Source organism: Rana temporaria, chromosome 7 (assembly GCF_905171775.1).
Source record: "Rana temporaria chromosome 7, aRanTem1.1, whole genome shotgun sequence".
Taxonomy (NCBI): Eukaryota; Metazoa; Chordata; class Amphibia; order Anura; family Ranidae; genus Rana; species Rana temporaria.
In genome coordinates this window covers 166,048,566-166,075,578 of record NC_053495.1, presented here as the reverse complement: position 1 = coordinate 166,075,578, position 27,013 = coordinate 166,048,566, and the positions used below count along the sequence as shown (strand labels likewise).

At 39.7% G+C, this 27,013-nt stretch overlaps 1 protein-coding gene across 2 annotated transcripts in view; it reads left to right on the top strand.

Moving 5' to 3' along the window:
* The window catches only part of PAPPA2 (pappalysin 2), a 364,705-nt gene that overhangs the window by 138,781 nt on the left and 198,911 nt on the right, over positions 1 to 27,013 (top strand). For both annotated transcript variants that reach the window (XM_040360367.1, XM_040360366.1), the window contains exons 4-5: positions 9,493 to 9,638; positions 19,092 to 19,385. In XM_040360367.1, the coding sequence (XP_040216301.1) occupies positions 9,493 to 9,638; positions 19,092 to 19,385 (440 nt within the window). The remainder of the gene's footprint in view (positions 1 to 9,492; positions 9,639 to 19,091; positions 19,386 to 27,013) is intronic.

Below are 27,013 nucleotides of genomic sequence, written 5' to 3'. Positions count from 1 at the left end.
AGTTCAGTAGAACATATAACATATTATTATTTCCTACTATAAATATCTAACAGCTATTCAGCACCATAGCAATGATGTATAATAACAGAAAAATATCAAACGTGAGTCTGTGTTTATTTTAAACAGTGGTTCTAGAAGAATTCACAGAGTAACCACTGAAAGTCTTTTGCTGATAACCATATTACAGGAAATAATAATAATTTAGAAAATTATGTACAGAATGTTTTAGTCTAGATTAGTGCAGTTTGCTATATTGATGTTGTTTTACAATCCTTGTGTTGTGAAATTTGGAAGAGGCTAAAATATGTAGAATAGAAAGTACTGGTTTGGTTACAAAAAAAAGGACAAACTTTCTTTCTAAAGAGATTCTGTGAGTATAGAAATATGGGAGCAAGCATTGATTACTTGTTTTAAAAGCTCCAATGCTGTCATCCTAATTATGGGTGTGCTACCTAGTGGGCCACTGGCCTGGAACAAACATAAAGTCAATAAAGAATAGAAGTCCAAACTCTCATCCTACTTATCCCAGGTCAGTAGTTCAGTAAATAGGAAACTATCATTAAGATGACAGTCTGAACTTTTACTTTTTAACAAAGTCCGTTCTGGCATCCCCACAAAGTGACCCTGTCAAAACATTAAGAAACTGCAGCTAAGTGCACAGAAATGTCAAGTATTTTAAAAAATAACTCTACTTTTGTTGATTAAAAGTACATTCCCCTCTGGGTGATCTATGTACAGTACATTACAGAGATGTTGTTCTGAAGAAATTCTTGTGTATCTGTTTCCATGAGCTAAGTGAATGTGACTGGGAGTAGTTATCAACCAGCTGCTGCACCTGCAGGGCTTTAATGAGGGAAATTGCAGGGTCTGCTTCCCTTTAGACGTGATTTCCTATTTGGAGTATCTCACCAAAAATGAAATTTTTGTTGCAGGGGATGCCTACAATCTGACTTGTATCTTAGTGCAGACTTCTGGGAAAATCAATGAGCCAATCACACAAGCAGAAAATTATGTTTCTGGGGAGCATTTTGTACACATTATGGGGCAGATCCACAGAGAGAGTACGCCGGCGTATCTACTGATACGCCGGCGTACTTTCAAATTTCCCGCGTCATATCTTTGTTTTGAATCCTCAAAACAAGATACGACGGCATCTGGGTTAGATCCGACAGGCATACGGCTTCGTACACCTTCGGATCTAAGATGCAATTCTTCGGCGTCCGCTGGGTGGCGTTCCTGTCTTTTTCCGCGTCGAGTATGCAAATTAGCTATTTTCGACGGTCCACGAACGTACGAGCGGCCGTCGCATTCTTTTACGTCGTCTCTAGGCGGCTCTTTCCGGCGTATAGTTAAAGCTGCTGTTTCGTGGCGTATAGTTAGACTTGCTATGTTAAGTATGGCCGTCGTTCCCGCGTTTAATTTGAATTTTTTTTGGTTTGCATAAGTCGTCCGTGAATCGTGGGATGGACGTAATTTACATCCAAGTCTAAACAATGACGTTCTTGCGACGTCATTTCGCGCAATGCACGGCGGGAAATTTAGGGACGGTGCATGCGCAGTTCGTTCAGCGCGGGGACACGCTTCATTTAAATGAAAAACGCCCCCTACCCGCCCAACTTGAATTCCGCGCCGTTACGCCGCTTGAGATACACTACGCCGTCGTAACTTACCACACAAAATCTTTATGGATTCGAACCAAAGCCAGGTAAGGTACGGCGGCGTAGCGTATCTCAGATACGATGCGCCGGGGCAGATCTTTGTGGATCTGCCCCTATGTGTACAGAACATCTTCAGGTAGCCATATTGCATTGCACTTTACAGAAAATTATAAAAAAGGAAAGGTAATTTTTATTAACATTCAATTACAATATAACTTGAGTTGCAATTGTATATGCTATATTATTATTATTATTATTATTATTTTATTGCTATTTTTCCCCCACAAATGTGGAGTTAACCTTTAAATGCTAATTTGTGGTGTTTTTCCTTTCAATACATTTTTTTTAAATGACCTGCAATGTTCCATAGAACTTGCAAGTCAAGAGGAGTCAATTCCATAAACATTCTTCTGCGAATGTAAAAGTTTGTGCTGGCCTTCTCTTCCACCCTTTTCTTCACCTCCCTACAGGATTAGGAGCAAAGGGAATATTGAGTGATAGAGTGTCAGTTAAGTGACAGCTCTGTCACCTGGGACTGCTGACACAAGGTAGGCATTTATAGGTAAATAACATACATTAAAGGGTCACTAAAGGAAAACATTTTTTTTTTTTGCTGAAAAGACTGTTTACAGGGTATAGAGACATAAAAGTTAACTGATTCCTTTTAAAAATGATTACAAATAGATAAAAATCAATCCTATAATGTGCCTGCAGGTTAGTTTCACTTTTAAACTGGTTTCATGTTCCTCTGAACTAGATAGACACCCAGAACAAAAACAAACAAATCCAGGGCAGTGTTTTGTTTTTAGACACACAGTAATGACAGCTTAGACCATCGTGAAAAGCTCCCAGTACTGTGGTTATAAGGAGCCAGACAACCAGGAAGTGTGGAGATCACAGCAGAATTACAGCAACTTCAAAGCAAAAAATTAACAATAAGGACATGAAACCAGTGCTGCAGTAAGGTAAAGGAAGCTATTTAGCTAAAAAAAAAAATCCTTTAGTGATCCTTTAAATGCAAATATGTTATGAAAGATTTTGTTAAAATAAGTCATCTGGCAACAGAGTCCCATTAAGGAGAGACCTGACTACCCACTCGTTTTATAAGGACCTTAAAAATATAGAATAGCTCAATAAGGAAACCGGTGCAGAACTTACCATCTTTAAATGCCTAAAATGTGGTCTATTAAAACCCTTGTTGTCTCACTGGTTGTGGTTGTCCTTCTATAACTGCCTTCTGGAATCAAGTGAGAATATACATACTCCCTATAACCTGCATGTTGCCGCCATGCAATCTTTTTCTCCTCGTATTCAGCTATGTGGACTGAACTATGAACTCTCGCTTAAACCCATGTCTCTCCAACTCAGAGGGGATCTGTGTGTGACGCGTGTTTATTAGCTGCCAGACACTTAATCATCAACAGATGGAACTCTACTCAGGCTCCTACTATTGCCAAGGTCAAACCATCCATTTAAAAACCCCATGCTGATGTGAATTCTCATTTTGCAACACTCACACTTTGAGCAAAAATAGAGACATTACACAATCAGCTCCTTTACAGCCTTTTGCAACCCTGGGTGCCTTCAGATTTCTTCAGGGGTGCTTTGGCAAATCGCCTATAAATTGCCCAAAATTGCCCAAAAAGTGCCCAAAAAGTGTCAGCAGGCCAGCGGGTGGAAGATGCTTACAACCTCCCAGCCGCTGACCTCCTAACAACCAATGGCATTAAAGGGTTGATAGGGGGGATGTTTGGTGCCTGCACAGCATACTTGTTTCCCTCTCTGCTTCCCCTCCTTGTCAGCACTGGGGTCACATTAGCTGAGTCAGGGAGACAAACTGAGGGAGAAGAGAAACGTCATCTATAACTTTGGATGCCCTACATGTGTGGATGTTGCTTCAATATGTAAAACTATTCGTTTCGTTTTTTTTACATTTTAGAATGGGGTGCCTCAAGATTGTGCAGAATTTTAAAAGGTGCTTTGAGGTGCAGAAACTCTGGCCTAAAGCAATCCCATTAAAGCTTTATAGCAGGGATATGCAATTAGCGGACCTCCAGCTGTTGCAAAACTACAAGTCCCATCATGCCTCTGCATCTGGGTCTTGCTATGCCTCATGGGAATTGTAGTTCTGCAACAGCTGGAGGTCCACTAATTGCAAATCCCTGCTTTATAGCTTCAACTTTTCCTTTCTTTTTGTGATTTCTGATGCCACCTAATCATATAGCACGGGTTGCTATTTTATATTCAAGTATATTACAGTGTCATGTTACTCTTTGTTCATCTCCCGCTTCTCCTTTTCCTTTTTCTAGTTCAAAAATACAATTTACAAAAGCTCACAATGTTCTGAATTCCCCCACTCTCTTAGGCCCTGTACACATGATCAGTCCAAACTGATGAAAACGGACGGAAGTTCAGTTTCATCGGTTAACCGATGAAGCAGACTGATGGTCTGATGTGCGTACACACCATCAGTTCAAAAACCGATTGAGTCCAACGCGGTGACGTAAAACACAACGACGTGCTGAAAAAAACGAAGTTTAATGCCTCGAAGCATGCGTCGACTTGATTGTGAGCATGTGCAGGTTTTGAACCGATGCTTTTGCGTACTTACCATCGGTTTTGACTGATCGGTCAGGCGTCCATCAGTCTGATTTTAAAGCAAGTTCTAAAACTTTGGACTGAAGGACAAAAGTCTGATGGGGCATACACACGGTAGGTTTGGACTGATGAAACTGAACTTCAGTCCTTTTTCATCAGTTTGGACTGATCGTGTGTACAAGGCCTTAGGCCGCGTACACACGGTCGTTCCAAACCAATGAGAATGGTCCGACGGGCCATTTCCATCAGTTCACCGCTGAAGTGCCCTGATGGTCCGATGTGCGTACACACCATCGTTCAAAAAACCGATCGGGTCAGAACGCGGTGACGTCAAACACACGACGTGCTGAATAAAACAAAGTTCAATGCTTCCAAGCATGCGTCGACTTGATTGTGAGCATGTGCGGGTTTTGAACCAATGCTTTTCTGTACTAACCATCGGTTTGGACCGATCGGGCAGCGGTCCATCAGTTTGATTTTAAAGCATGTTTTAAAATTTTGTACCAAAAGACAACAGACCGATGGGCTATACACACGGTCGGTTTGGACCGATGAAACTGAACCTCGGTCCATTCTCATCGGTTTTGTCCGACCGTGTACGCGGCCTTAGAGATTTAATTTAAAAAATCCAAGCGGCCAACTCCTAGCATTATTTCCTAATGTGTAATCTTTTATATGCAGTATATATCGGGGTGCGTTTTAACTACTTTTTGGTCAAAAAGCTGTCAAAGTGTGAATGTACTGTATATACATTGACATTATTTATTATATGTTGACGTTTATTTAAAAAATGAAAAAAAAATGGTTTAAGAAAAATGGAAAATGAACACTATACATCCAAATTTGCATTCAGGTACAGTACATTTTACAGAAAATCCAGTATAGTTTCCTTCTAAAACAGCCTAATCTGTCCAATAATCAGAACTTGTAGGGGCACCATAATAATACATTGACACAGACACTTTATCATGAATCTGATCAACACTTAAACGAAAATCAAATGTCTTTATATTTAACAGATAAATGCAGAAAGTCTTCGGTGCGCTCCAGTGTGTCACAGTGTTAATCTATTTCCAAAGTTTGCTTGCTTTTAATCCTGAACACAAAGTATAGTTAGCACGTACCCTGTGCACCCAGAATCCACTTATCTCTGACAGAGCTGCAGACTGTGCAATGTTCTCACTATGAAACTGAAATCCTGCTTTATACCTTTTGAATTAATGAGGCTTGCTGGCATCAACCAGCAATTGATGAAGCTGTCTGAGCTCTATAGTGATTTTGCCACTAACTACACCACGGGTGTTTAAGAGTATTTACCAGCAAACTGAATGTAACTCATATCAACTTCATTGTCTAGCTCAAGAGGAGAAAATAACTGTAAGGTACACTAATGCTTTGCATAATGGAAGCAAAGCAACCGCTCTAAACATGTATATGTAAGTTTGATGTTATATGGGTGCTTTTCTTTAAAAAAACAGTGACACACTAGCTATTAAAGCTAATGACCTCTGAATCCAAAGCAAGCCATCGATGGTCCAGTGTCTTATTGGCAATGATGGATGGTAAATTGTCTCACTGTATAAGGAACCCCCACATAGCCTGATCTATTAGGCTGGTTTACACCAGGGATCGAAAAGAAATGTGCTGTGCATTCCTTTTGCAATTGACATGCAGTTTTGTGTGGTGGGATGTCAGCCCATTCAAAAAGGAATCGTACAGGTACCACACCAAAAGTAGAGCATGCGCTACTTTTGGAAACTCACTGCAACCACTTTTGTTTGCGAACCTGCATTTGGGGTGTCAATAACTAAATATTGCCACCCGCTGCAAATCGCAACCACAGTACACCTTAGGCATTAGATTATCAATATATACTAGGGATGAACCGATATATCAGCGGCCGATACATATCGGGCGAAAATAGCTGTTTTGGGGAAATGCCGAAACAGCTTAAAAATTGCCGATAATGACTAGTGGTGCAATGCGGGATTGCAGAGTGGTAAAACACACATTGAAATTGTCTCCACTCTGCTCGCACACAGCTCCGCCTGCTCCTAACCACGCTGTGATAGACAGAATGCGAGTCTAATGCTGAGATGTGTTCTGTCTATCACAGCGTGGGGTTAGGAGGAGGCGGGGCTGTGTGCGAGCAGCGTGGAGACAGTTTCAACATACGGGCGGTGAGTTGCTTTCCTTTCTAGCATAACATGTTTGCATCCATCCGTCCTCCCCTCTCCCCCCACATACATCCCTCGTCTGGCTCTATCTTTGGGTCTCTGTCCTCCCCCCGGCTGCCTAGTCTGGCTCCTGTCCCTGCCGCAAATGCACTCCTGTTTTGGAGGTGACAGGGTTAATAAAGAGAACCTGTCACCACCAATTGCTATCACACAGGGAATTATTTTCTCCTGTGTGATAGCAATAAAGTTAAGTGTAAAAAAAAATAAGAAATAATAATTAAATTAATAAAAGAAGTAATTAAAAAGTAAAGAATAAGTAAAGAATAAGAAAAATAATATTAAAAATAAGATAATTATACAAAAATAAAAAAAGTAAAACGACAAGCTACAAAAAAAAAAGTGATAAAGTAATAAAAAAAGAAAAAAGAAACAAGAGGCGGCAATTGGGGGACAGTGATAGGATGCTCCATACATTTTTTAAATCTGACTGTACTGTTTTAACATTTATTTATAAAAATAGAAAAGTCATTTTCGGTTTCGGCCTGACATTTTTTTTTATTTTGGTTTCATTTCGGTTCTGAAATTTCCATTTCGGTGCACCTCTAATATATACACATACAATGAGTGATCAAAAAACAACCTGGTAGGGCGCTAGTCTGCTCCATATCCCTTTTGGTAAGAACCCACAGCCATAATTGTTTAAAATGTTGATTGTCTGTGAAAAGGGCTGCCTCAGCCTTACAATAGTAAATTGTTATAAATATAAATATATTGCCCTACCCCTTTAAGAGAATGTGCAATCACAGAAAATTATTATCACAAAAACAACATTACTGCAGATCAAAGTGATCAACTTAAAATGTGCCATGAAGTGATGTTGACAATCAGATGTGACAATATTGCATAGTAATAAAAGTCCAAATTAACTGTGTGATCTGTGTAAAAATAAATTACCATTACCAATATAAGATGAAGCATTTTACTAAAAACGTAAAACCACTAAACATCACTGCAGCCCAGCAATTAAGGTTTTGGCTGGGTGCATATCTATGCAGTTTTCTTTTTGCGTTTTTGCACGCGCAATTTTACCATGATTTTGCCATGATTTTCTTTTTGCCTTTTTTATGTTTTTTTTTTTTCCCCAATTTGTTGTTGGGCAGATTAAAAAAAATGCAAAATGAAAAATTGTGGCAAAATGCGGGCAAAACTCACTACATGCTTTTCTGCAGCTTCTTCATTAACGTGTAGTATATATAAAAAAAAATAACTTTTTGCATTTAAAAAAGTCCCTGACCCTTTCCATCATTACAGTGACTGAAAAAAGCAAAAAGTTAATGTGTATATCGCCTCAGGGGCGGACTGACCATTTGGGCACTTGCGCACTGCCCAAGGGCCCCATGCCACTAGGGGGCCCCATCAGAGTCTCCTATTGCCTGGGGGCCCCATAATCTCATATTGCCTGGGGGCCCCATGAGTTGTCAGTCCGCCCCTGTATCGCCTTAATCTTCCTTATGTATCCATATGCCGTTCTGTACCCAGGTACACACCCAACTCACAAACTGCTAACCGACAAGTAAGACCTCAGATACGGAGGCCTGGTTGCACTTTTTAGGAGAGATGCCTGCTGGGATGGATGGCACACTTCAGGAAACAGAATAAGGGCTCCCAGAACACTCCTCAGAAGAAGCTCCGGGGAATTTAGAGATAAGGAAGGAACTCATAGTGTAGTAGTATAAAACGTCACCAGTTTACAGTATTTAAAAATAATACTACTCACACAAGGCAGATAAAATCAGGGAAGTAAAAGAAAATCAGCACAGTTGTCACTAGTATTGAGGCAAACACCCCCCTGTTCGGTTTGCACCAGAACTCCTAAACAGAGAAAAAGTTTGGGCCCAAGGCACAAACTCTATTAACCATTTGCTTACTAGGCACTTAAACCCGCTTCCTGCCCAGGCCAATTTTCAGCTTTCAGCGCTGTCACACCTTGAATGACAATTGCATGATCGTGCCCAAATGAAATTGTTATCATTTTTCACACAAATAGAGCTTACTTTTGGTGGTATTTAATCAGTACTGGGGTTTTTATGTTTTGCTAAACAAAAAAAAAAAGACAGAAAATGGTAGAAAAAAAAAAGGTGATAGGTGGCACTGATGGGCATTGATAGGTGGCACTGATGGGCATTGATAGGTGACACTGATAGGCACTAATAGGCACTTGTGGGTAACACTGATAGGAAGCACTGATAGGTGGCACTGATGGTGAGGCACTGATGGGCACTGATAGGTGGCACTGGTGGGCATTGATAGGTGGCACTGGTAGGTGGCACTGTTGGACACTGGTAGGTGGTACTGGTGGGCAATTCTGCCGCAAAGCACCTTGTCCCCATGCTGATGGGGACAAGGGCTTCTTCCCGGCAACCCTGGGTGGTGGCTGTGGGGGTCTTCGGGCAGGGAACCTATCAAAATCTGGAAGCCCCCTTTAACAAGGGAGCCCCCAGAACCTGGCCCCCCCACTGACCCCTACTCCTTCACCAAAAAAGTGTCAGAAATAAAGACATGAGACAGTTTTTGACTATTCCTTTATTAGAAAAATAAAAAACAACGCCCCCAATGTAGATCCATCGTCAATCACGATGCCCGCCACACTGCTGGACCCGTAAGAAATGCTCCGCCCATGAGGAAGGCTAACCACGGAATCCCTGTTCCTTCGTCTGACAGTTCTTGAATAGGTAAGGCTCGGGTCCACCTGGCGACGTCACCTGCTGGCGCATCCCTTACCTATTTAAGAACTGACACCCGGCGGAGCAGGCATTCGGCGGTCAGCCTTCCTCACTGGTGACGCATTTTTTTTTTCTTTTTTAGGTCCAGCGATGTGGCAGGCATCGTGATTGACAATAGATCTACATCGGGAAAAAATTTTTTGAATTTTTTTACAAAGGAATTGTCAAAAACTGTCTTTCAATCTTCATGAACCAAAATAAATAAATAAAAATAGGTATTTAATTATAAAATATGCCTTACTTATTTTGTTTGTCTCCTCTTTGTCACCCTAATAGGGCTTACATGAGTGTGAAAGAACTGAGGGATGCCTTGCAGTTGAACAACACCTTGTTCCTGAACATTTTTTTTGCTGGTTCTGCAGGGGATGAGTTAGCTGGAGCAGCGACCTGGCCATGGGACAAGGAGGCCCTTAGTGTGCAAGGTAAGTGTATCATTATTTTTAACAGACAACCCAATGAAACAGCTAAGATTTTTCTCTTTAATCAAAGCTTTGTTTATGGCCCCTAAATAATTTTCTCCCTCCTTCAGTCTTAGCATTTTTTTCTCTGAACTTAGTAAATGAGGTGAAGCTCTTCTGGCTTCCATCATCCAATCATGTGCAAGCAAAAATGCTGTTTTTTTTCTTTTCCTTGCATATGATTGGGTAGTCTTTGCAAAGTGAAGCTTTTACTAAGCTCTGGGGCAACTGCACTTGCACAGTGTGCACTGCACAGTCTATTTGTTTTTAGTAAATCAACCCCTGTGTGGGCATTAGGCACAGCAAGGTTTAAAAATGATTTGTACATAGCATCTTTCTATTTATCGTATTGTACAGATCAAGGCATCTGCTCGCTGGAATGCAAGTGATCTTGTTTTACAGAGCTATTTGCAACATTGCTCCATGTTTGTATATTATTTTTCATATAAAATGTATCAAACAGATAGAACCAAGGTCCAATTGATAAAACAGTGTGAAGACTGGGAACTGATGTAGGGTGCACTTCAGATCCAATCCTAGAAGCACTTACCACCTTAGAACTGTGATCCTGTTATACCTCTTTAGGATCATTTTACTCATTTTATGTGGAGTTGGACTTTATCCAATATTAGCGCTGTTTTATCAATTGGACCTTGGTTCTATGTGTTTGATACATTTTATATGCTTTTTATAGAGGTTTTTTTCATTTATTTTTTAAACAGCTGCTGCCTTTTATTTATATATCTTAATATTATTTGGATATTAATATATTTATTTATTATTTATTTATTTCCTGTATGATATATATATTTACTAGTGGAGTCTCATAGACAGCTAATTTATTTTCTTTGGCGCCGAGAAGTGCACTGTGGGCCTCTTATCTGTGCACCTTCTTTTGATATTATTTTTCATGTTGTACTGTATTTGATATTTAAAATTGTTTTGTGCCCAACAGACATCCATGCACGCGTTCACACCAGTCTACACAATAAAATAGGTGCAAGCTAGTATCCACTATGCAGTGGTGGTGGGGGGAGCTGTCTTGCATTGTTACAAGACATGGGGTGAGATATCTACATTTTTATGCAACAAACTGCAAGTGTCAGTGAAATGAGGCTAGATATCTAAATTTTTAAAGAAAAAAACTGCAACCCACTTCAAGGCAGTGTTGTGGTGTGAACAGGGCACATAAAAGACAATTGTTTTCTATGTGCCCTAGCATTGAACCTGCATTGATCTATGCAGATCAAACAGCTCAACTGGAGTAGTGTGAATGATTTGTAAGATGAATCTGATAAAAGAACCCCATTTTTCTAAGCTTCATTGCTAGGCAGCAGCAAAACTCCAAACACAAGCATGTTAAGAAGATGACTATCTGAACTTACAATATGTTTGCATTAGAAATATCTATGCAAGGCACATATGTTTCACTGTGCTAAATTACATGAAGAGTCCATTTTTTTTAAGTGTATGTATAAGCAAAAAAATGTTTTTGTTTTAGATTGAATAGGGAATGGTCAAAATCCCTGGCATATTTTGTGTTTATTTTTTGCTGTCTATGTGCCTTTGAGGAATTTCTCTTTACTACTACTCCCAGGAGTGGACACAACAGGAAGTTAGGTATAAGTGAGGAACAAGTGCTCATATTGGAAGATCTCCCCTTACTTCCTGTTCTGGAGACAACTCTAAAATTTTGGGTTACCCTTTTCTTTCTCCCTTGTTGACAATGGTCACATGAACAAAGAGAGAGGGTGAATCGACCCAACAGGGACTCAGGCAAAAATAAGTCATGCCATATGATCTAAGCTTTCCCCATTTATCCAAAATAGTAAAAAAAAAGGTTTTGCCTAGAGATACCTTTTAAAGAGTAGGTCCACTCAACCGATAATGTATGTCAAAGAAAAAAGAAAAAATCGCGCCAGCCTAATTAAATAACGATCAAGTCCTTGTGAATACACAAAATAAATGTGATAATAAAGTCCAAAAAAACACTGAAGATCTGGAACGAACAACACCCGGTGCACTGATGATTATGTGAGCCACCACCACATGGACTGAGGCTTACCAGAAAATAAATAAATAACAGCGTTATCTATTGATCCACAGCAGGATATCCAGGGGATGTAGTCACAACACAGGATGAAATCAGATGTGCAGCATAGATCCTTAAGCCATAAATCCACGGAGGGATATACCAGACTTGACACAGACAGACCCTCTTAGACCGTTTCAGGAGCCCAGCAGTATGTCATTAAGGAAGAGAACCGCACATAGCGTAATACGTGGGTCAACGGCGTGCAGTGATGTCACCGCGTTTGTACGAGGAGGAAGGGCTCCTGTCTATGCCGGCCGGCATTTGTTTCCTATATGCCTGTATTGCATTTTAATGATGTGAGTAGGTTTTTACTCTTTTGAATAAAATAATTTTGGACGTATTACGCTATGTGCGGTTCTCTTCCTATATGACATACTGCTGGGCTCCTGAAATGGTCTAAGAGGGTCTGTCTGTGTCAAGTCTGGTATATCTGACTACATACCCTGGATATCCTGCTGTGGATCAATAGATAACGCTGTTATTTATTTATTTTCTGGTAAGCCTCAGTCCATGTGGTGGTGGCTCACATAATCATCAGTGCACAGGGTGTTGTTCGTTCCAGATCTTCAGTGTTTTTTTGGACTTTATTATCACATTTATTTTGTGTATTCACAAGGACTTGATCGTTATTTAATTAGGCTGGCGCGATTTTTTCTTTTTTCTATATGCTTGTGTTAGGTCACGTTATTGCTGCCTCCTATATATTCACTTATTAATCACTATTGTTTTGGTTAGCGCAATTTTTTTCTTCCCACCCCCGATAATGTATGTCAGCCTTCAAAAGATGACAGTGGGGTTGAAACATCCACCAGTTACTAATACATTTTGGGTAGCTGTGTGGTAAGCTCAAAGCACCCGAGGTCCACACTTCAACCATTTGTAGCGACTAATACTATGTAGGCTCATTTCTATTGCAGTTTTCATCTGTTTAAATTACAAAGAATTCAGGAAAAAGGATGGCCACATATAGTCTAAGAAGAGTAAGCAATGTAAGGTAAATGTCAGGTAAAACAGCTCAGGCCATGTAGCTATTTGGCCTTCTGGGTGCGCCTCTGGGTATTGAAATCTCTGCGACTTGTGAGCTATTGTTCTGTTTTGCCTTCATTCTTGAACTTCATGCGTGTACATCCAGAGGTCACACAAATCATCCACAGGCATGAAGTCGGTCATATATTATGTCAAACTCCGAACTCCAATTTGTTTATTTGCAAGAGAACATATTCATATATATACATTTGTTGCGCTGCACTATGAAGGTATAAACTATTGTTTGGTGATGTGAGATCACCAAGTGTTCAGCTTGCAACAACTTTGAAACTATTTTGAGTTACTTATCTGAGTTATAAAGTTTTTTTAGGTTCACATATGTTGAGATATTTTTGAATGCGCTGGTCGTCACCATATATTTGTATCTTTCACTTGTTATTGTTCTTTGAGGGATCTGCCTGTTTTTGGCAGTCCTTGAGAGAAATAAGTATAAATTATAGGGTGGTAACATTAGTATACATAATGTCAATAAAAGGAAAAAGTCTCTTCCTGATATCTAAATGGCAATTAGCTATATCAACATGCTGTTTTAACTTTAAAAATAAAAATACTATAAATAGACAAAAACAACACCCTCATGAAGCACTGCAAAATAATTTTGCTCCAGGCAGACTTCTGGTTATTCTTTCCTAGCCATAAATAGAAGAAACTAATACAAAAACCTGCCCGTCTGATGAATTCTCTTTTTCTTCAATCAACATTATTGAGCTGTGTCATACGTTGACCTTATCGCCCTACTGCCTGACCCTCCACTTCTTAATCCCCTTATGAGGTGAAACGCGTTTGAGGAGGAGGAGCAGAAACAGGATCTGGTAGTGAGAATTTTTAATGTATGACTCTTAGTAAAGTTGCTTGAATCTACGTTGTGGGAATCTGCCACAGTCAGCACCATCATTCTTCGAGACGGTCAGTGACCTAAACTATCAATGTTACATGGAAAAGAGGTTTGCTACCCGAAATCTCTTTTTTGCTAAATTTGTTGATTCTTGGTCTTTATAGTTGCATAATCCTAAATGCATGGTTTCATTCTGATAGCTCAAACAATAATGGAGTATGTAACGTCAATGTTATTTAGACTGGTATCTTGATTACCCCCAGTTTATATAGTTGTATCCTTATTCCTCCTCTCTCCTTTCTAGTTCCCCCACTACCCTATTCCTACACCCCTCACCCTATACTTTTTTCCGAGTTCACGCTGTTGGCAGAAGTTCCACACAACCTATGTACTCTTCTCAGGCCACTCTATGGCCTCGTACACACGATAGGTTAAACAGAGGACAACGGTCTGATGGACCGCCTTCATCGATCAAAACCGATCGTGTGTGGGCCCCATAGGTTATTTAACCATCGGTTAAAAAAAAACAACTTGTTTTAAATGTAACCAATGGATTCCTAACCCATAGGACAAAACCGATCATTAGTAGGCACGACCATCGGTTAAAAATCCACGCATGCTCAGAATCAAGTCGATGCATGCTTGGAAGCATTGAACTTCGTTTTTTTCAGCACGACGTTGTGTTTTACATGACCGTGTTCTGACACGATCGTTTTTTTAACCGATGGTGTGTAGGCGCGAGGGACTATCAGTCACCTTCATCGGTTAACCGATGAAACCGGTCCATTCTCATCGGATGGACCGATCGTGTGTACGCGGCATAAGACTTCACTGCATTGCGTTAGAGTTGCAGACTCGTTATATGTCATACTGTATAACTGTGATCTCACACATCTCATTTTGTTTGTGTACTTGTTTAAAATGATTTAATAACATGTATTTGAAATATATAAGTTGGTTGAAAAAAAAAGAGGATTTATCAGATATGCAACTTTTTGTATGACTTTTTGTATTTTTTCCCAGTAAAGAAATTGAACATTAGACACACCAAGCAAAGCATAATTCACATAAACACAGTGGTACAAATATTAGTTATTTTATAAATCATTGTGGGTTGAAGGGTTTGATGTGCAGTTCAATAAATGTCAGGAGACCATATGTCTGTTCATTACAATAAATAACTAATATGACAGGTAGACTGTTAATACTTGAAGATCGAGGAGCTTAGCCCAGAAAACCACCTGGTAGGGCTCAGGCTAAAAAAACATTTCTATATACAAAAACCCCAGATGACAAAACACATCTTTTCCTACTGATTCCCTGTCATATGTCAATTTGTCAGTTTGTTTTTGTTTTTTAATCTTTTTTGTCAAACGTTAATTTAGACTTGGCTACTTACAATAAATGCCAGACATATTAATTACGCAGCAGTTGTTTTATGCCAGCCTGTGCCCTTTCATTTAAGTATCAGAATGGAATATAGCAAAAACTATCTTACTAGGCAAGATAACGGCCAAAACTAAAAAAGTTTGTTTCTTTAAACATTGGGTAAATTTCTTCCTGTAATAAGTAATGGTTATCTAAGTGCTTAGTGATTTATTTGGCTGTATTATTCAGTCTTCTTTTGGAAATGTCCCTATTTAAATTATAGACACGCTATTTAATTTCACACTTCTAAAAAAACACTGACTCTTCTGTAATTACAGCTGGAAGGGAAGTTACTGGAATATGACCAGATCAGTGGACAATGTAGAGCCAATTTAATTACATCAAGAGGGATGGATGCTCGAGACATTAAGCATTTCATTGTGGTTAAAAGTCGTTTTGTATTGCACTAAATGACCATCAGGATGCTTCACGTTGAAGTAAATGAAACTTCAATGTCATATGTATTGTCCCTATCTATTTTTATTAGCTTGCCGGTCCGTTCTGGAGCATAATATGAATGTACTGTCAGGGGCTCAAGTAGCTTGTTTTTAATTCAACTTTACTTACTTTCTATATAACTTATTTGGGTAATGCCCAGTAAAGATAGCCATAGACGGGAGACATCCTTTTAAAGTTACAAGGTGTTCAGACATGACCGTTCAAGTGTCTGTATTTTTGATTCATGAATGGCTTTGCAGTATATTCGAATTAAGAGTCTATTAGACATGCTTAAAAACATAAGACTGCAACGGTCATTTCAAAGTTAAACTTTGAATTTCTGCATTGACTAATGATTGGTGCCTGTGTTAGGAAAAGTTACAAGATAACATGGAAGGAAATTGCAGAAGTGTGATAGGTATGAACATATACACACTATGACCAAAAGTTTGAGGACAACTGGGAATTACACCTATATCTACTTGTTTGACGTATACTGAAACCATGGACATTAATATGGATTAATGTTAGGGTACAGGAAGGGTTAATAAAGGGCTGTCCCTTGTTAGTTATAGATAAAACATTTAGATGATACTAGACATGAGTGATTTGTTTCATTACGAATTAAAATTTTGTCAAAATTTTCCTTGTTCGGAGATTCGGATATAAATGAGTCTCCAAATCACAAAAGTAATGAGTTTCAATGAATCTGAAATAAATGATAACAAAGCAATGAATCCATTCTTGTTCATTCTTTTTATTCAGATGACATGACACAATAATTTGTTTTGGGGCCTTTTCTTAAAGCGGAGGTTCACCGGTATAATGCATTTTTTTCCCTTAGATTCCTGCTCATTTAGTCTAGGGGAATCGGCTATTTGTTTTAAAATCCGAGCATTACTTACCGCCACTTCAGGGTATGAGCTGCGGGACTGGGCGTTCCTTCTTGATCGACAGTCTTCCGACAGGTCTTCCGAAAGGCTTCCGACGGTCACATCCATCGCGTCACGATTTTCCGAAAGTAGCCGAACGTCGGTGCGCAGGCGCAGTATAGAGCCGCACGTTCGGCTTCTTTCGGCTACTCGTGACGCGATGGATGCGACCGTCGGAAGCCTTTCGGAAGCCTGTCTGAAGACTGTCAATCAAGAAGGAACGCCCAGTCCCGAAGACCCATACCCGGAAGTGGCGGAGAAGATCACCCTCTACAACAGTAAGTAATGCTCGGATTTTAAAATAAATAGCCGATTCCCCTAGACTAAATGAGCAGGAATCTAAGGGTATCTAAGGTTAAAAAAAAAATTATGGGAGAACCCCCTCTTTAATGTTTAAAGCATCCAAAATGATGTAACGAATGATCCAAATTGATTCGGATCCATTTAATTTTTATGTTGGATTACCATTTTTTATTATTATAAAAAATGAACTACATATGAAATGGAAGCATATTGCAATAAATGCAGTAAAGTATAAAATAAGAAAATAAAGACTATTCATACTTATTGTGTTTGAGTTGGATGGAGGTGAAACCATCAGAATCTCTGAATCATAACATAATTAGTTAATTAATTTTATTCCATTTGTTATGTTATAATTCAGAGATTCTGATGGATCCACTTATATCAAACCCAAACAGATAGCTGGATTCACAACGAGTTACGCCGGCGTATCAGTAGATACGCCGTCGTAACTCGGAATCTAAGCCGTTGTATGTTTAAGTGTATGCTCAAACTGAGATACACTTAAACCTAGCTAAGATACGACGGCCTGCGCCGTCGTATCTTAGGGTGCAATATTTCCACTGGCCGCTAGGTGGCACTTCCGTTGAGTTCGGCGTAGAATATGCAAATGACTATATACGCCGATTCATGAACGTACGCTTGCCCGTCACAGTAAAGATACGCCGTTTCCGTAAGTGGTACGCCGGCGTAAAGATAAAGCTGCCCCCTAGGTGGCCTAGCCAATGTTAAGTATGGCCGTCGTTCCCGCGTCGAAATTTCAAAATTTTACGTCGTTTGCGTAAGTCGTCCGTGAATGGGGCTGGCCGTAATTTACGTTCACGCCGAAACCAATACGTCCTTGCGGCGTACTTTGGAGCAATGCACACTGGGATATGTCCACGGACGGCGCTTGCACCGTTTGTAAAAAACGTCAATCACGTCGGGTCACTAGTCATTTACATAAAACACGCCCCCTGTTCCTAATTTGAATTAGGCGCGCTTACGCCGGCCCATTTACGCTACGCCGCCGTAACTTAGGAGGCAAGCACTTGCCTCTCTGACTTAAGGTGGCGTCGCGTAAATACGCTACACCGCCTGAAAGTTACGCTGCCCTACCTGAATCCAGCTAAGAATGCATAGGTTATCTCCTGAAATAAGGAAATAACACATTAAAACGAATATAGGCAATCTTATGAAATACTAATCGATTTGGAACAATTATTATATACAATTTCACCTCCCCGCAAGAGCTAACCCCCTCTGGGAATCTTTCTCTCTCTTGCAGGTGCGCTCCCGTGTTATACATTTGGTGTGCATAGCTGCCGAGTGTATGACTCGGCCCCGCGACGGCCACGTCATTGGATTTGATTGACAGCAGTGGGAGCCAATGGCTGTGCTGCTATCAATCTATCCAATGAGGAGCCGATCAGACATTCAAGAGAATGATGCAGGATCGCGGAGATCCGGGGCTCAGGTAAGTAAAATGGGGGCTTGGGGGGGGGGGGGTGGAGAGTGCAAGGTGTTTTTTCACCTTAAAGCATAGGATACCTTAAAGGGGTTGTAAGGTACCATTTTCTTTTCCTAAATAGCTTCCTTTACCTTAGTGCAGTCCTCCTTTACATACCTCATCCTTCAATTTTGCTTTTAAATGTCCTTTTTTCTTCTGAGAAATCCTCACTTCCTGTTCTTCTGTCTGTAACTCCACACAGTAATGCAAGGCTTTCTCCCTGGTGTGGAGTGTTGTGCTCGCCTGAAGGATGAGGTATGTAAAGGAGGACTGCACTAAGGTACAGGAAGCTATTTATGAAAAAGAATTGTACCTTCACAACCCCTTTAACACACAAATTGCAAAGGAGAGAAAAAAAGCATATTTCAAATTGCTAAATTTTCACATTTGCCTAAACACAATCAAGACACTGCAGAGAAATGAAATGAAATCATACAGTGAGTATATTGAATGTTTGATACACCACTTGAGTAAAATCTGGGGCATGATTTGTCATGCAATTTCCTATTCTTCACCTTTGTTTTCCTTTTCAGTCAGTCATTTTCAGTTTAGTTTCTATGTCAGTGGTGACGTCCATCATCAGGTATTACCACTTGATTTTATTTGAGGCATTTAATGACGTGTCCTGAATAGTTTCAGAAAGCTTTTGCATGCTTTGTGAATAAATGATCAATATCTCAGGTAAATGACCACTTCAACAACTGTGAAATATTATTGAATCTCTCAGCATGTTCCTTCACAGTCAAAAATAGATTAACAAAAATAAACATATCTTTTAAAATTGTGCTTCTGGAAAAATGTTGCATATGCAATGACCTCCTGTAAAACCTCATGTCGTTATTCTCTGCAGGGGGATTATTGGTGAATCCGTCTTATTATGGAGTTCCAGGCCATACAAACACGTTGATTCATGAAGTGGGCCATGCCCTTGGACTTTACCATGTTTTTAAAGGTGTGAGTGAGCGAGAATCTTGCGATGACCCTTGCAGTGAGACTGAACCTTCTATGGAGACGGGGGATCTATGTGCTGACACTGCGCCTACCCCAAAGAATAAACTTTGTCGAGATCCAGATCCAGCAAATGACACATGTGGGCCACTGTTTTACACTGGAACTCCATACAACAACTACATGAGCTACTCAGGTAAGATTTTATCTCAGTGATCTGTTGAGAACATTAATGTTACTTATGTGTATAAATAATACATTTTATCATTGGTTGTGCAATTTTCTAATTAAAAAAAGCACTCTTTATTACCTCCCCATCAGAGAAAGTTACCGTAAATATACTCGAGTATAAGCCGACCCGAAAATAAGCCGAGGCACCTAATTTTACCACAAAAAAAATGAGAAAATGTATTGACTTGGGTATAAGCCTAGGGTGTCCATCTGCATGCCTCACTGTGCCCATGCCTCACTGTGTCCATGCCCCACTGTGTCCATGTCTGAGGCCTTGTACACACGACCGAGTTTCTCGGCAAAAACCAGCAAGAAACTTGCTGGGAGCAGGAACGACGGCCATACTTAACATTGAGTACGCCACCATATAGCAGCTTTAACTATACGCCGGAAAAAGCCGAACGGAAACTACGTAAAAAAATGCGCCGGCCGGTCGTATGTTCGTGGATCGGCGGAAATAGCTAATTTGCATACTCGACGCGGAAACGCCACCTAGCAGCCGCCGAAAAATTGCATTTAAGATCCGACGGCGTACTAAGACGTATGCCTGTCGGATCGATCCCAGATGCCGTCATATCTTGTTTTGTGGATTCAAAACAAAGATACAACGCGGGAAATTTAAAATTATTAATCCTTTTGTGGATCTGCCCCTAAGACTGGGATGCCATTAAACTATATGTCTCTGTAAAGGCAGGTGTCCCAATACTTTTGGCAATAAAGTGTATTTTTAAACATATATATATATATATATATATATATATATATATATATATATATATATATATAGAGCAAAAAAAATATTGCACTTATCTTTTTCAAGTATTAACAGGAATGTTTGCTTCTAAAAACAGCCATGTGCAATTGTCATTCAAAGTGCGACAGAGCTGAAAATTGGCCTGGGCAGGAAGGGGGTAAAAGTGCCCATTATTGAAGTGATTAAGGGCCATTTCACACTAAAGCAGACTTGTCTGGAATCTGTCTGCTCTCGCCAAAGCTATGGGGCAGTGTGGAGCGTGAATCTGGGCATCACACGGCTCAATTTTTTAATTTATTTTTTACAAACTTAATTTGAAGTGTACATTGTACAATGTGCTGGGCTACTGTACAGAGCCATGCGATTCTGTACAGTGCACTGCAAAAATAAATGCAGGATGTCTGCATTTTATCGCAGCTACAGTTTGTATTGCAGTGTGAATGGAACACACAGGAAACAATTGTTTTCTGTGTGTCCATGCAGTACAGGAATTTTACAATGTAGTTAAACGTCTGTCACCGCATAGTGTGTGAATTAGACATGTGCAATTTGTTTAGCTTCAAATTTGTTTTTTAACAAATTCCCGATTTTCGCATTTCCAAATTTTTAAATTTCCAAATTTCCGGATTTCCGAAATGTCAAATTTTCTTATTTCCGAATTGTTAAATTTCCGAATTTTCGGATTTCCAAAATTTCGAATTTCCGGATTTCCAAAATTTCGAATTTCCGGATTTCAGAAATTTTTAATTTACGGATCTCCGTATTTCCAAATTTCCGAATTTTTGAATTTCTGAATATTCGTATTTCCGAATGTTTGAATTTCCGAGTTTCTGAATGTTTGAATTTCCGAATTTTCGTATTTTTGTATTTCCGAATTTTCGAATTTCGGAGATTCGAAAATTCGGAAATTCAGAAATACAAAACATTTTTTTTAATTTTATATTTTCAAATTTTGTAATTTCGAATTTTTTCATTTTCAAATGTTTTTTATTTTCGAATTTTCGAAATTCCAAATTTCCGAATTTCCGAAATTTTGGAATTTGGAAATTTGAAAATACGAAACATTTTAGAATTTTAGATTTTGTAATTTCGAATTTTTAAATTTTCGATTTTTTGAATTTTTGAATTTTCGAAATTATCGGAAATTTGAAAATTCGAAAATTCGAAAATTAACCACTTTCCCACCGGACCATTTGTCAGCCTTAAGACCAGAGGTGTTGGGCGTGGCTTGGCTGAGCCTAGAGATGGCAGCTTGAACGGGGAGCTCCTGCCGCCGCGGACTTCATGCTTATCCTGTAGGTGCTGGTAAGAAGACCGATCACCCCGAATACACAGGAAATCTCCCCAATTACTTGGAGATTCGTTCGGTGCAACTCCGGGTCCTTTCCGAGGATTTTTGAGCTAGTTCTCGGACTTTGATCCCACACGCCTTTGAATATAATGGCCGAATCAAAAAGCCTCCATACGGGAGCTAGCGGGACTGCTACAGGTACCAATGACATTCCGGTAAACCCGCTCAACGGAGGGGAAAATACATTCCCGCATGATTTAACATTGACCCCCAATCTTCATGACCTTTATTCGGTAGCAGCAGATATTAAAACAACCCTGTCGGCTGCTATTGCAGGGTTGAGTATGGAAATACGCGCAGTTGCAGCGCGTGTACAAGAAGTAGAATTAGTAACTGCGCAACAAAGCACTGCACTGCGTCATGTAAATAACAAGACTGATGCTAACACGTACCAACTCAGAGAATTGAATCGCCAAATTGAAGATTTGGAAAATAGAAGTAGACGCCATAATGTGAGAATTAGGGGACTCCCCGAATCGGTGGATGTGGACCACATTACCCCAGTCGTTACTGGGATTTTTAATGACTTACTGGGACGTCCCCCGCTCACGGTCATCAAAATGGAGCGTCTACATAGAGCGCTAAGACCAAAAGGCAGACCGAATGACCCTCCTAGGGACGTGATCTGCCACGTCGATGATTTTATTCTTAAAGAAAACATTCTCAGGAACGCCAAATTGAGAGCAAAATTCACTTATGAAGGGCACTCCATATCCTTCTTTCAAGACTTGTCTCAAATCACCCTCCAAAATAGAAGGGATCTGAGACCCTTATTGGATAAACTGCGCAACAAGGGAATTATTTACAAATGGAGATTCCCATTCGGTCTGCAGGCTACCAACCAGGGGCACACTGCTATTCTGAGAGTCCCAGAAGACCTCCAGGCATTTTGTAAGACAATGGACATACAATTTATTGAACTCCCTAATTGGTATGCCGAATTTCACTGCAAAATCCCGGTCAGAGAGACTAATAAGGAGGATTTCATGGAGACAACCCAATCCAGATTTCGGAGACGTCGTTCCCACTCGAATGAAAACAGAAAGGATCCCTCTCTAGATCTGAATGTAGATCCTCGATCAACATCGTCACCACGCTCCAGGAGACCAAGAAAGGAATAGTGATATGTTGTGACATTATATGTTTTTGTTTCTCCCATTAATTAATACAATATTTTCTCTCTAATCTCTATTCTCACATGTCATATATATCCATCAAGTGAAGAAGAGAAATAGACAACCTTAGTCCAGGTTTTAGAGTGGTCCTGGCGATATAAGTTTTAACAAAAAATAAAAATAAAATAAAGAAATAATAATTAAAAAATGAAAAAAAAAAATAAATAAAAAAGAAAAGAATGAGACGCAAAAATCTACAATGTTATGTAAACAACGTGGTTTGCTTCTCTTCAATTGATGGGTCTGTTGACTGTTTTTGATTCAAAGTATGTTTTGACCCCAATTAGTTATGTGATGTTGATGTTATTGTATGGATTGCAGGTCTTGTTATCCAGAAGGCTACAGAAATATTTAACCTGTTTTTTCCTTCAGATTGCTTTCTAGGACTGCTTTAATGTTTTTGCCTAATACTGGTCCTACTTTAATTTAGATATTTTTAACAGGTCTGTGGCGGCGGGCAGTCGAATGGTTCTGGTTGTTGTTTTTGGGCTTCGCCCTTTCAACCCCCAAGTAGCAAATATTTCTGTCTATTTTTCCTTTTAGGAATAGGTCAGAAAGACTTTGCTACATCCAATATTTTTTTTTTTCCTTCATTCCTCTTGAAAGAGGATCATTGATACTTTGTTATATTTCGATTGTTTCAATTTCCCCTCTACTTGATTTACTCGATACATATTCTTTTAATTGAATATAATAAACAAGTAATTCTTCTAGTTTATCCTTCCTAGTCACCCCTTGACTGTTTCTCCCCCCTCAGGCTTTTGTAGCTAATCCTCTTCATAGTGCTTGTCATGTCTTCTTCCACTGGCAATATTATTGTATCAAAAAGGAAAATCAAATTTTATTCCATCAATACAAAAGGCCTCAATATACCAGAGAAAAGATCAAAACTCTTACTAATGCTGAAAAGATCTAACTCCGATATAGTATTCCTGCAGGAAACGCACTTTAGAACAGATAATACAGGGAGTGCAGAATTATTAGGCAAATGAGTATTTTGACCACATCATCCTCTTTATGCATGTTGTCTTACTCCAAGCTGTATAGGCTCGAAAGCCTACTACCAATTAAGCATATTAGGTGATGTGCATCTCTGTAATGAGAAGGGGTGTGGTCTAATGACATCAACACCCTATATCAGGTGTGCATAATTATTAGGCAACTTCCTTTCCTTTGGCAAAATGGGTCAAAAGAAGGACTTGACAGGCTCAGAAAAGTCAAACATAGTGAGATATCTTGCAGAGGGATGCAGCACTCTTAAAATTGCAAAGCTTCTGAAGCGTGATCATCGAACAATCAAGCGTTTCATTCAAAATAGTCAACAGGGTCGCAAGAAGCGTGTGGAAAAACCAAGGCGCAAAATAACTGCCCGTGAACTGAGAAAAGTCAAGCGTGCAGCTGCCAAGATGCCACTTGCCACCAGTTTGGCCATATTTCAGAGCTGCAACATCACTGGAGTGCCCAAAAGCACAAGGTGTGCAATACTCAGAGACATGGCCAAGGTAAGAAAGGCTGAAAGACGACCACCACTGAACAAGACACACAAGCTGAAACGTCAAGACTGGGCCAAGAAATATCTCAAGACGGATTTTTCTAAGATTTTATGGACTGATGAAATGAGAGTGAGTCTTGATGGGCCAGATGGATGGGCCCGTGGCTGGATTGGTAAAGGGCAGAGAGCTCCAGTCCGACTCAGACGCCAGCAAGGTGGAGGTGGAGTACTGGTTTGGGCTGGTATCATCAAAGATGAGCTTGTGGGGCCTTTTCGGGTTGAGGATGGAGTCAAGCTCAACTCCCAGTCCTACTGCCAGTTTCTGGAAGACACCTTCTTCAAGCAGTGGTACAGGAAGAAGTCTGCATCCTTCAAGAAAAACATGATTTTCATGCAGGACAATGCTCCATCACACGCGTCCAAGTACTCCACAGCGTGGCTGGCAAGAAAGGGTATAAAAGAAGAAAAACTAATGACATGGCCTCCTTGTTCACCTGATCTGAACCCCATTGAGAACCTGTGGTCCATCATCAAATGTGAGATTTACAAGGAGGGAAAACAGTACACCTCTCTGAACAGTGTCTGGGAGGCTGTGGTTGCTGCTGCACGCAATGTTGATGGTGAACAGATCAAAACACTGACAGAATCCATGGATGTCAGGCTTTTGAGTGTCCTTGCAAAGAAAGATGGCTATATTGGTCACTGATTTGTTTTTGTTTTGTTTTTGAATGTCAGAAATGTATATTTGTGAATGTTGAGATGTTATATTGGGTTCACTGGTAAAAATAAATCATTGAAATGGGTATATATTTTTTTTTGTTAAGTTGCCTAATAATTATGCACAGTAATAGTCACCTGCACACACAGATATCCCCCTAAAATAGCTAAAACTAAAAACAAACTAAAAACTACTTCCAAAAATATTCAGCTTTGATATTAATGAGTTTTTTGGGTTCATTGAGAACATGGTTGTTGTTCAATAATAAAATTAATCCTCAAAAATACAACTTGCCTAATAATTCTGCACTCCCTGTATTCCTACTTTTACAGATAAGAAATTTGCACATATTTTTCACGCCACTAACCCGGATTCCAAGAATAGAGGAGTCTCTATACTAATTTCAAAACACTGCCCCCTCCATGTATTGGATACGAAGTTTGACAAAGAAGGTAGATACTTATTTGTGAAAGGCTCACTTTTTGATAAGACTTTCACGCTAATAAACATCTATGCCCCCAATAGACTCCACGCCTCTTTTTATAAAGCGATGGTGGAGTCCCTTGAGGCATTCGCTAGTGGTACGGTGATAATGGGAGGTGATTTCAACCTGGCCCTAAATCCAGTTATTGATACATCATCTGGATCTTCCAAAACCCCATATCGAACACTAAATATAGTTAAGGGATTATTGCATCGCTTTTCCTTACACGATTCCTGGAGAACATTAAATCCGTCTTCAAGAGATTTCACATATTACTCACCCCCACATAATACTTACTCCAGGTTGGATTATTTTTTTATTTCCCAAGGGGATCTAGAACTACTAGATGATGCTTCCATTGATCCTATGATCCTTTCGGATCACAATCCCATTTCTATGAGTATAACAATTGGGGACAAGCCCTCTCTGGGAAAATCTTGGAGATTAGACAATTCGCTACTCAGCGACGCGAACACGGTCCTGAAGATAAAATCTTTACATTCTAATTATTTTAAAGAGAATTCAACAAATGATGTGAACCCTCCGACAATATGGCTTGCTCATAAGTGTGTGGTCAGAGGAGAACTGATCTCCATAATGGCAAAACGCAATAAGGATAGAAGGGAACTCATAAAGAATCTCACAAATAGGATAGAGGCTTTGGAAAAAACCCATAAACAATCTCTCGATTCAGTTGTTTTCACCGAATTATTCAACACTAGAAAAGAATTGCTTGAAATATTAGATAGGAAAATTAAACGCAACAAAATTTATTCGCAGAAGTTTTTCTACGAATACGGCAATAAAACAGGTAGATTACTGGCCAATACCTTAAATGCTTCAAGCAAAAAATTCGACAATATTCACTCTATTGTCGACTCGAAAGGCAACAAATTTACACGTTCATCTGACATTGCTAAACAATTTCAGTTATATTATTCTAATTTATACAACTTAGGATCTACAGGCTCGATTACAAACCCGCAATTGAGGAAAAAAATGCTTACTGACTTCCTCGACTCATATTGCCCTAAATCAATTAATCCAGAGGCAGCAAGGGACTTAGATAAACCATTAGAAATCTCAGAGGCCCTTACAGCTCTTAACCAACTTAATATGGGTAAGAGCCCAGGTCCAGACGGTTTCACAGTCAATTACTATAAAATTTTCAAGGACTCTCTACTTCCCCACTTTATATCTACTTTTAACTCTCCCCCTGCTCAATGGACGTCGTCTAGAGACCTTCTCGAGGCTCACATAGTGATGATACCCAAACCTAACAAAGATAAGAACCTAGTAACCAACTATAGGCCTATCTCTCTCCTGAATGTGGATATCAAGTTGTATGCCAAAATTCTAGCGAACCGTCTCTTACCCCTTCTAAACAACCTGATATCATTAGACCAAGTGGGTTTTACACCAGGAAGAGAAGCCAGGGACAACACCATCAAGGCCCTGTGCATTCAAAATTGGCTTAGTGAAACGAAATCTCCCGGATTCCTACTTTCCCTCGACGCGGAGAAAGCTTTCGACAGAATTGCTTGGGATTACATGCATGCTGCATTGGAATCTTTAGGCCTCCAAGAGCGCATGTTGCAATTCATAAACCTTCTTTACTC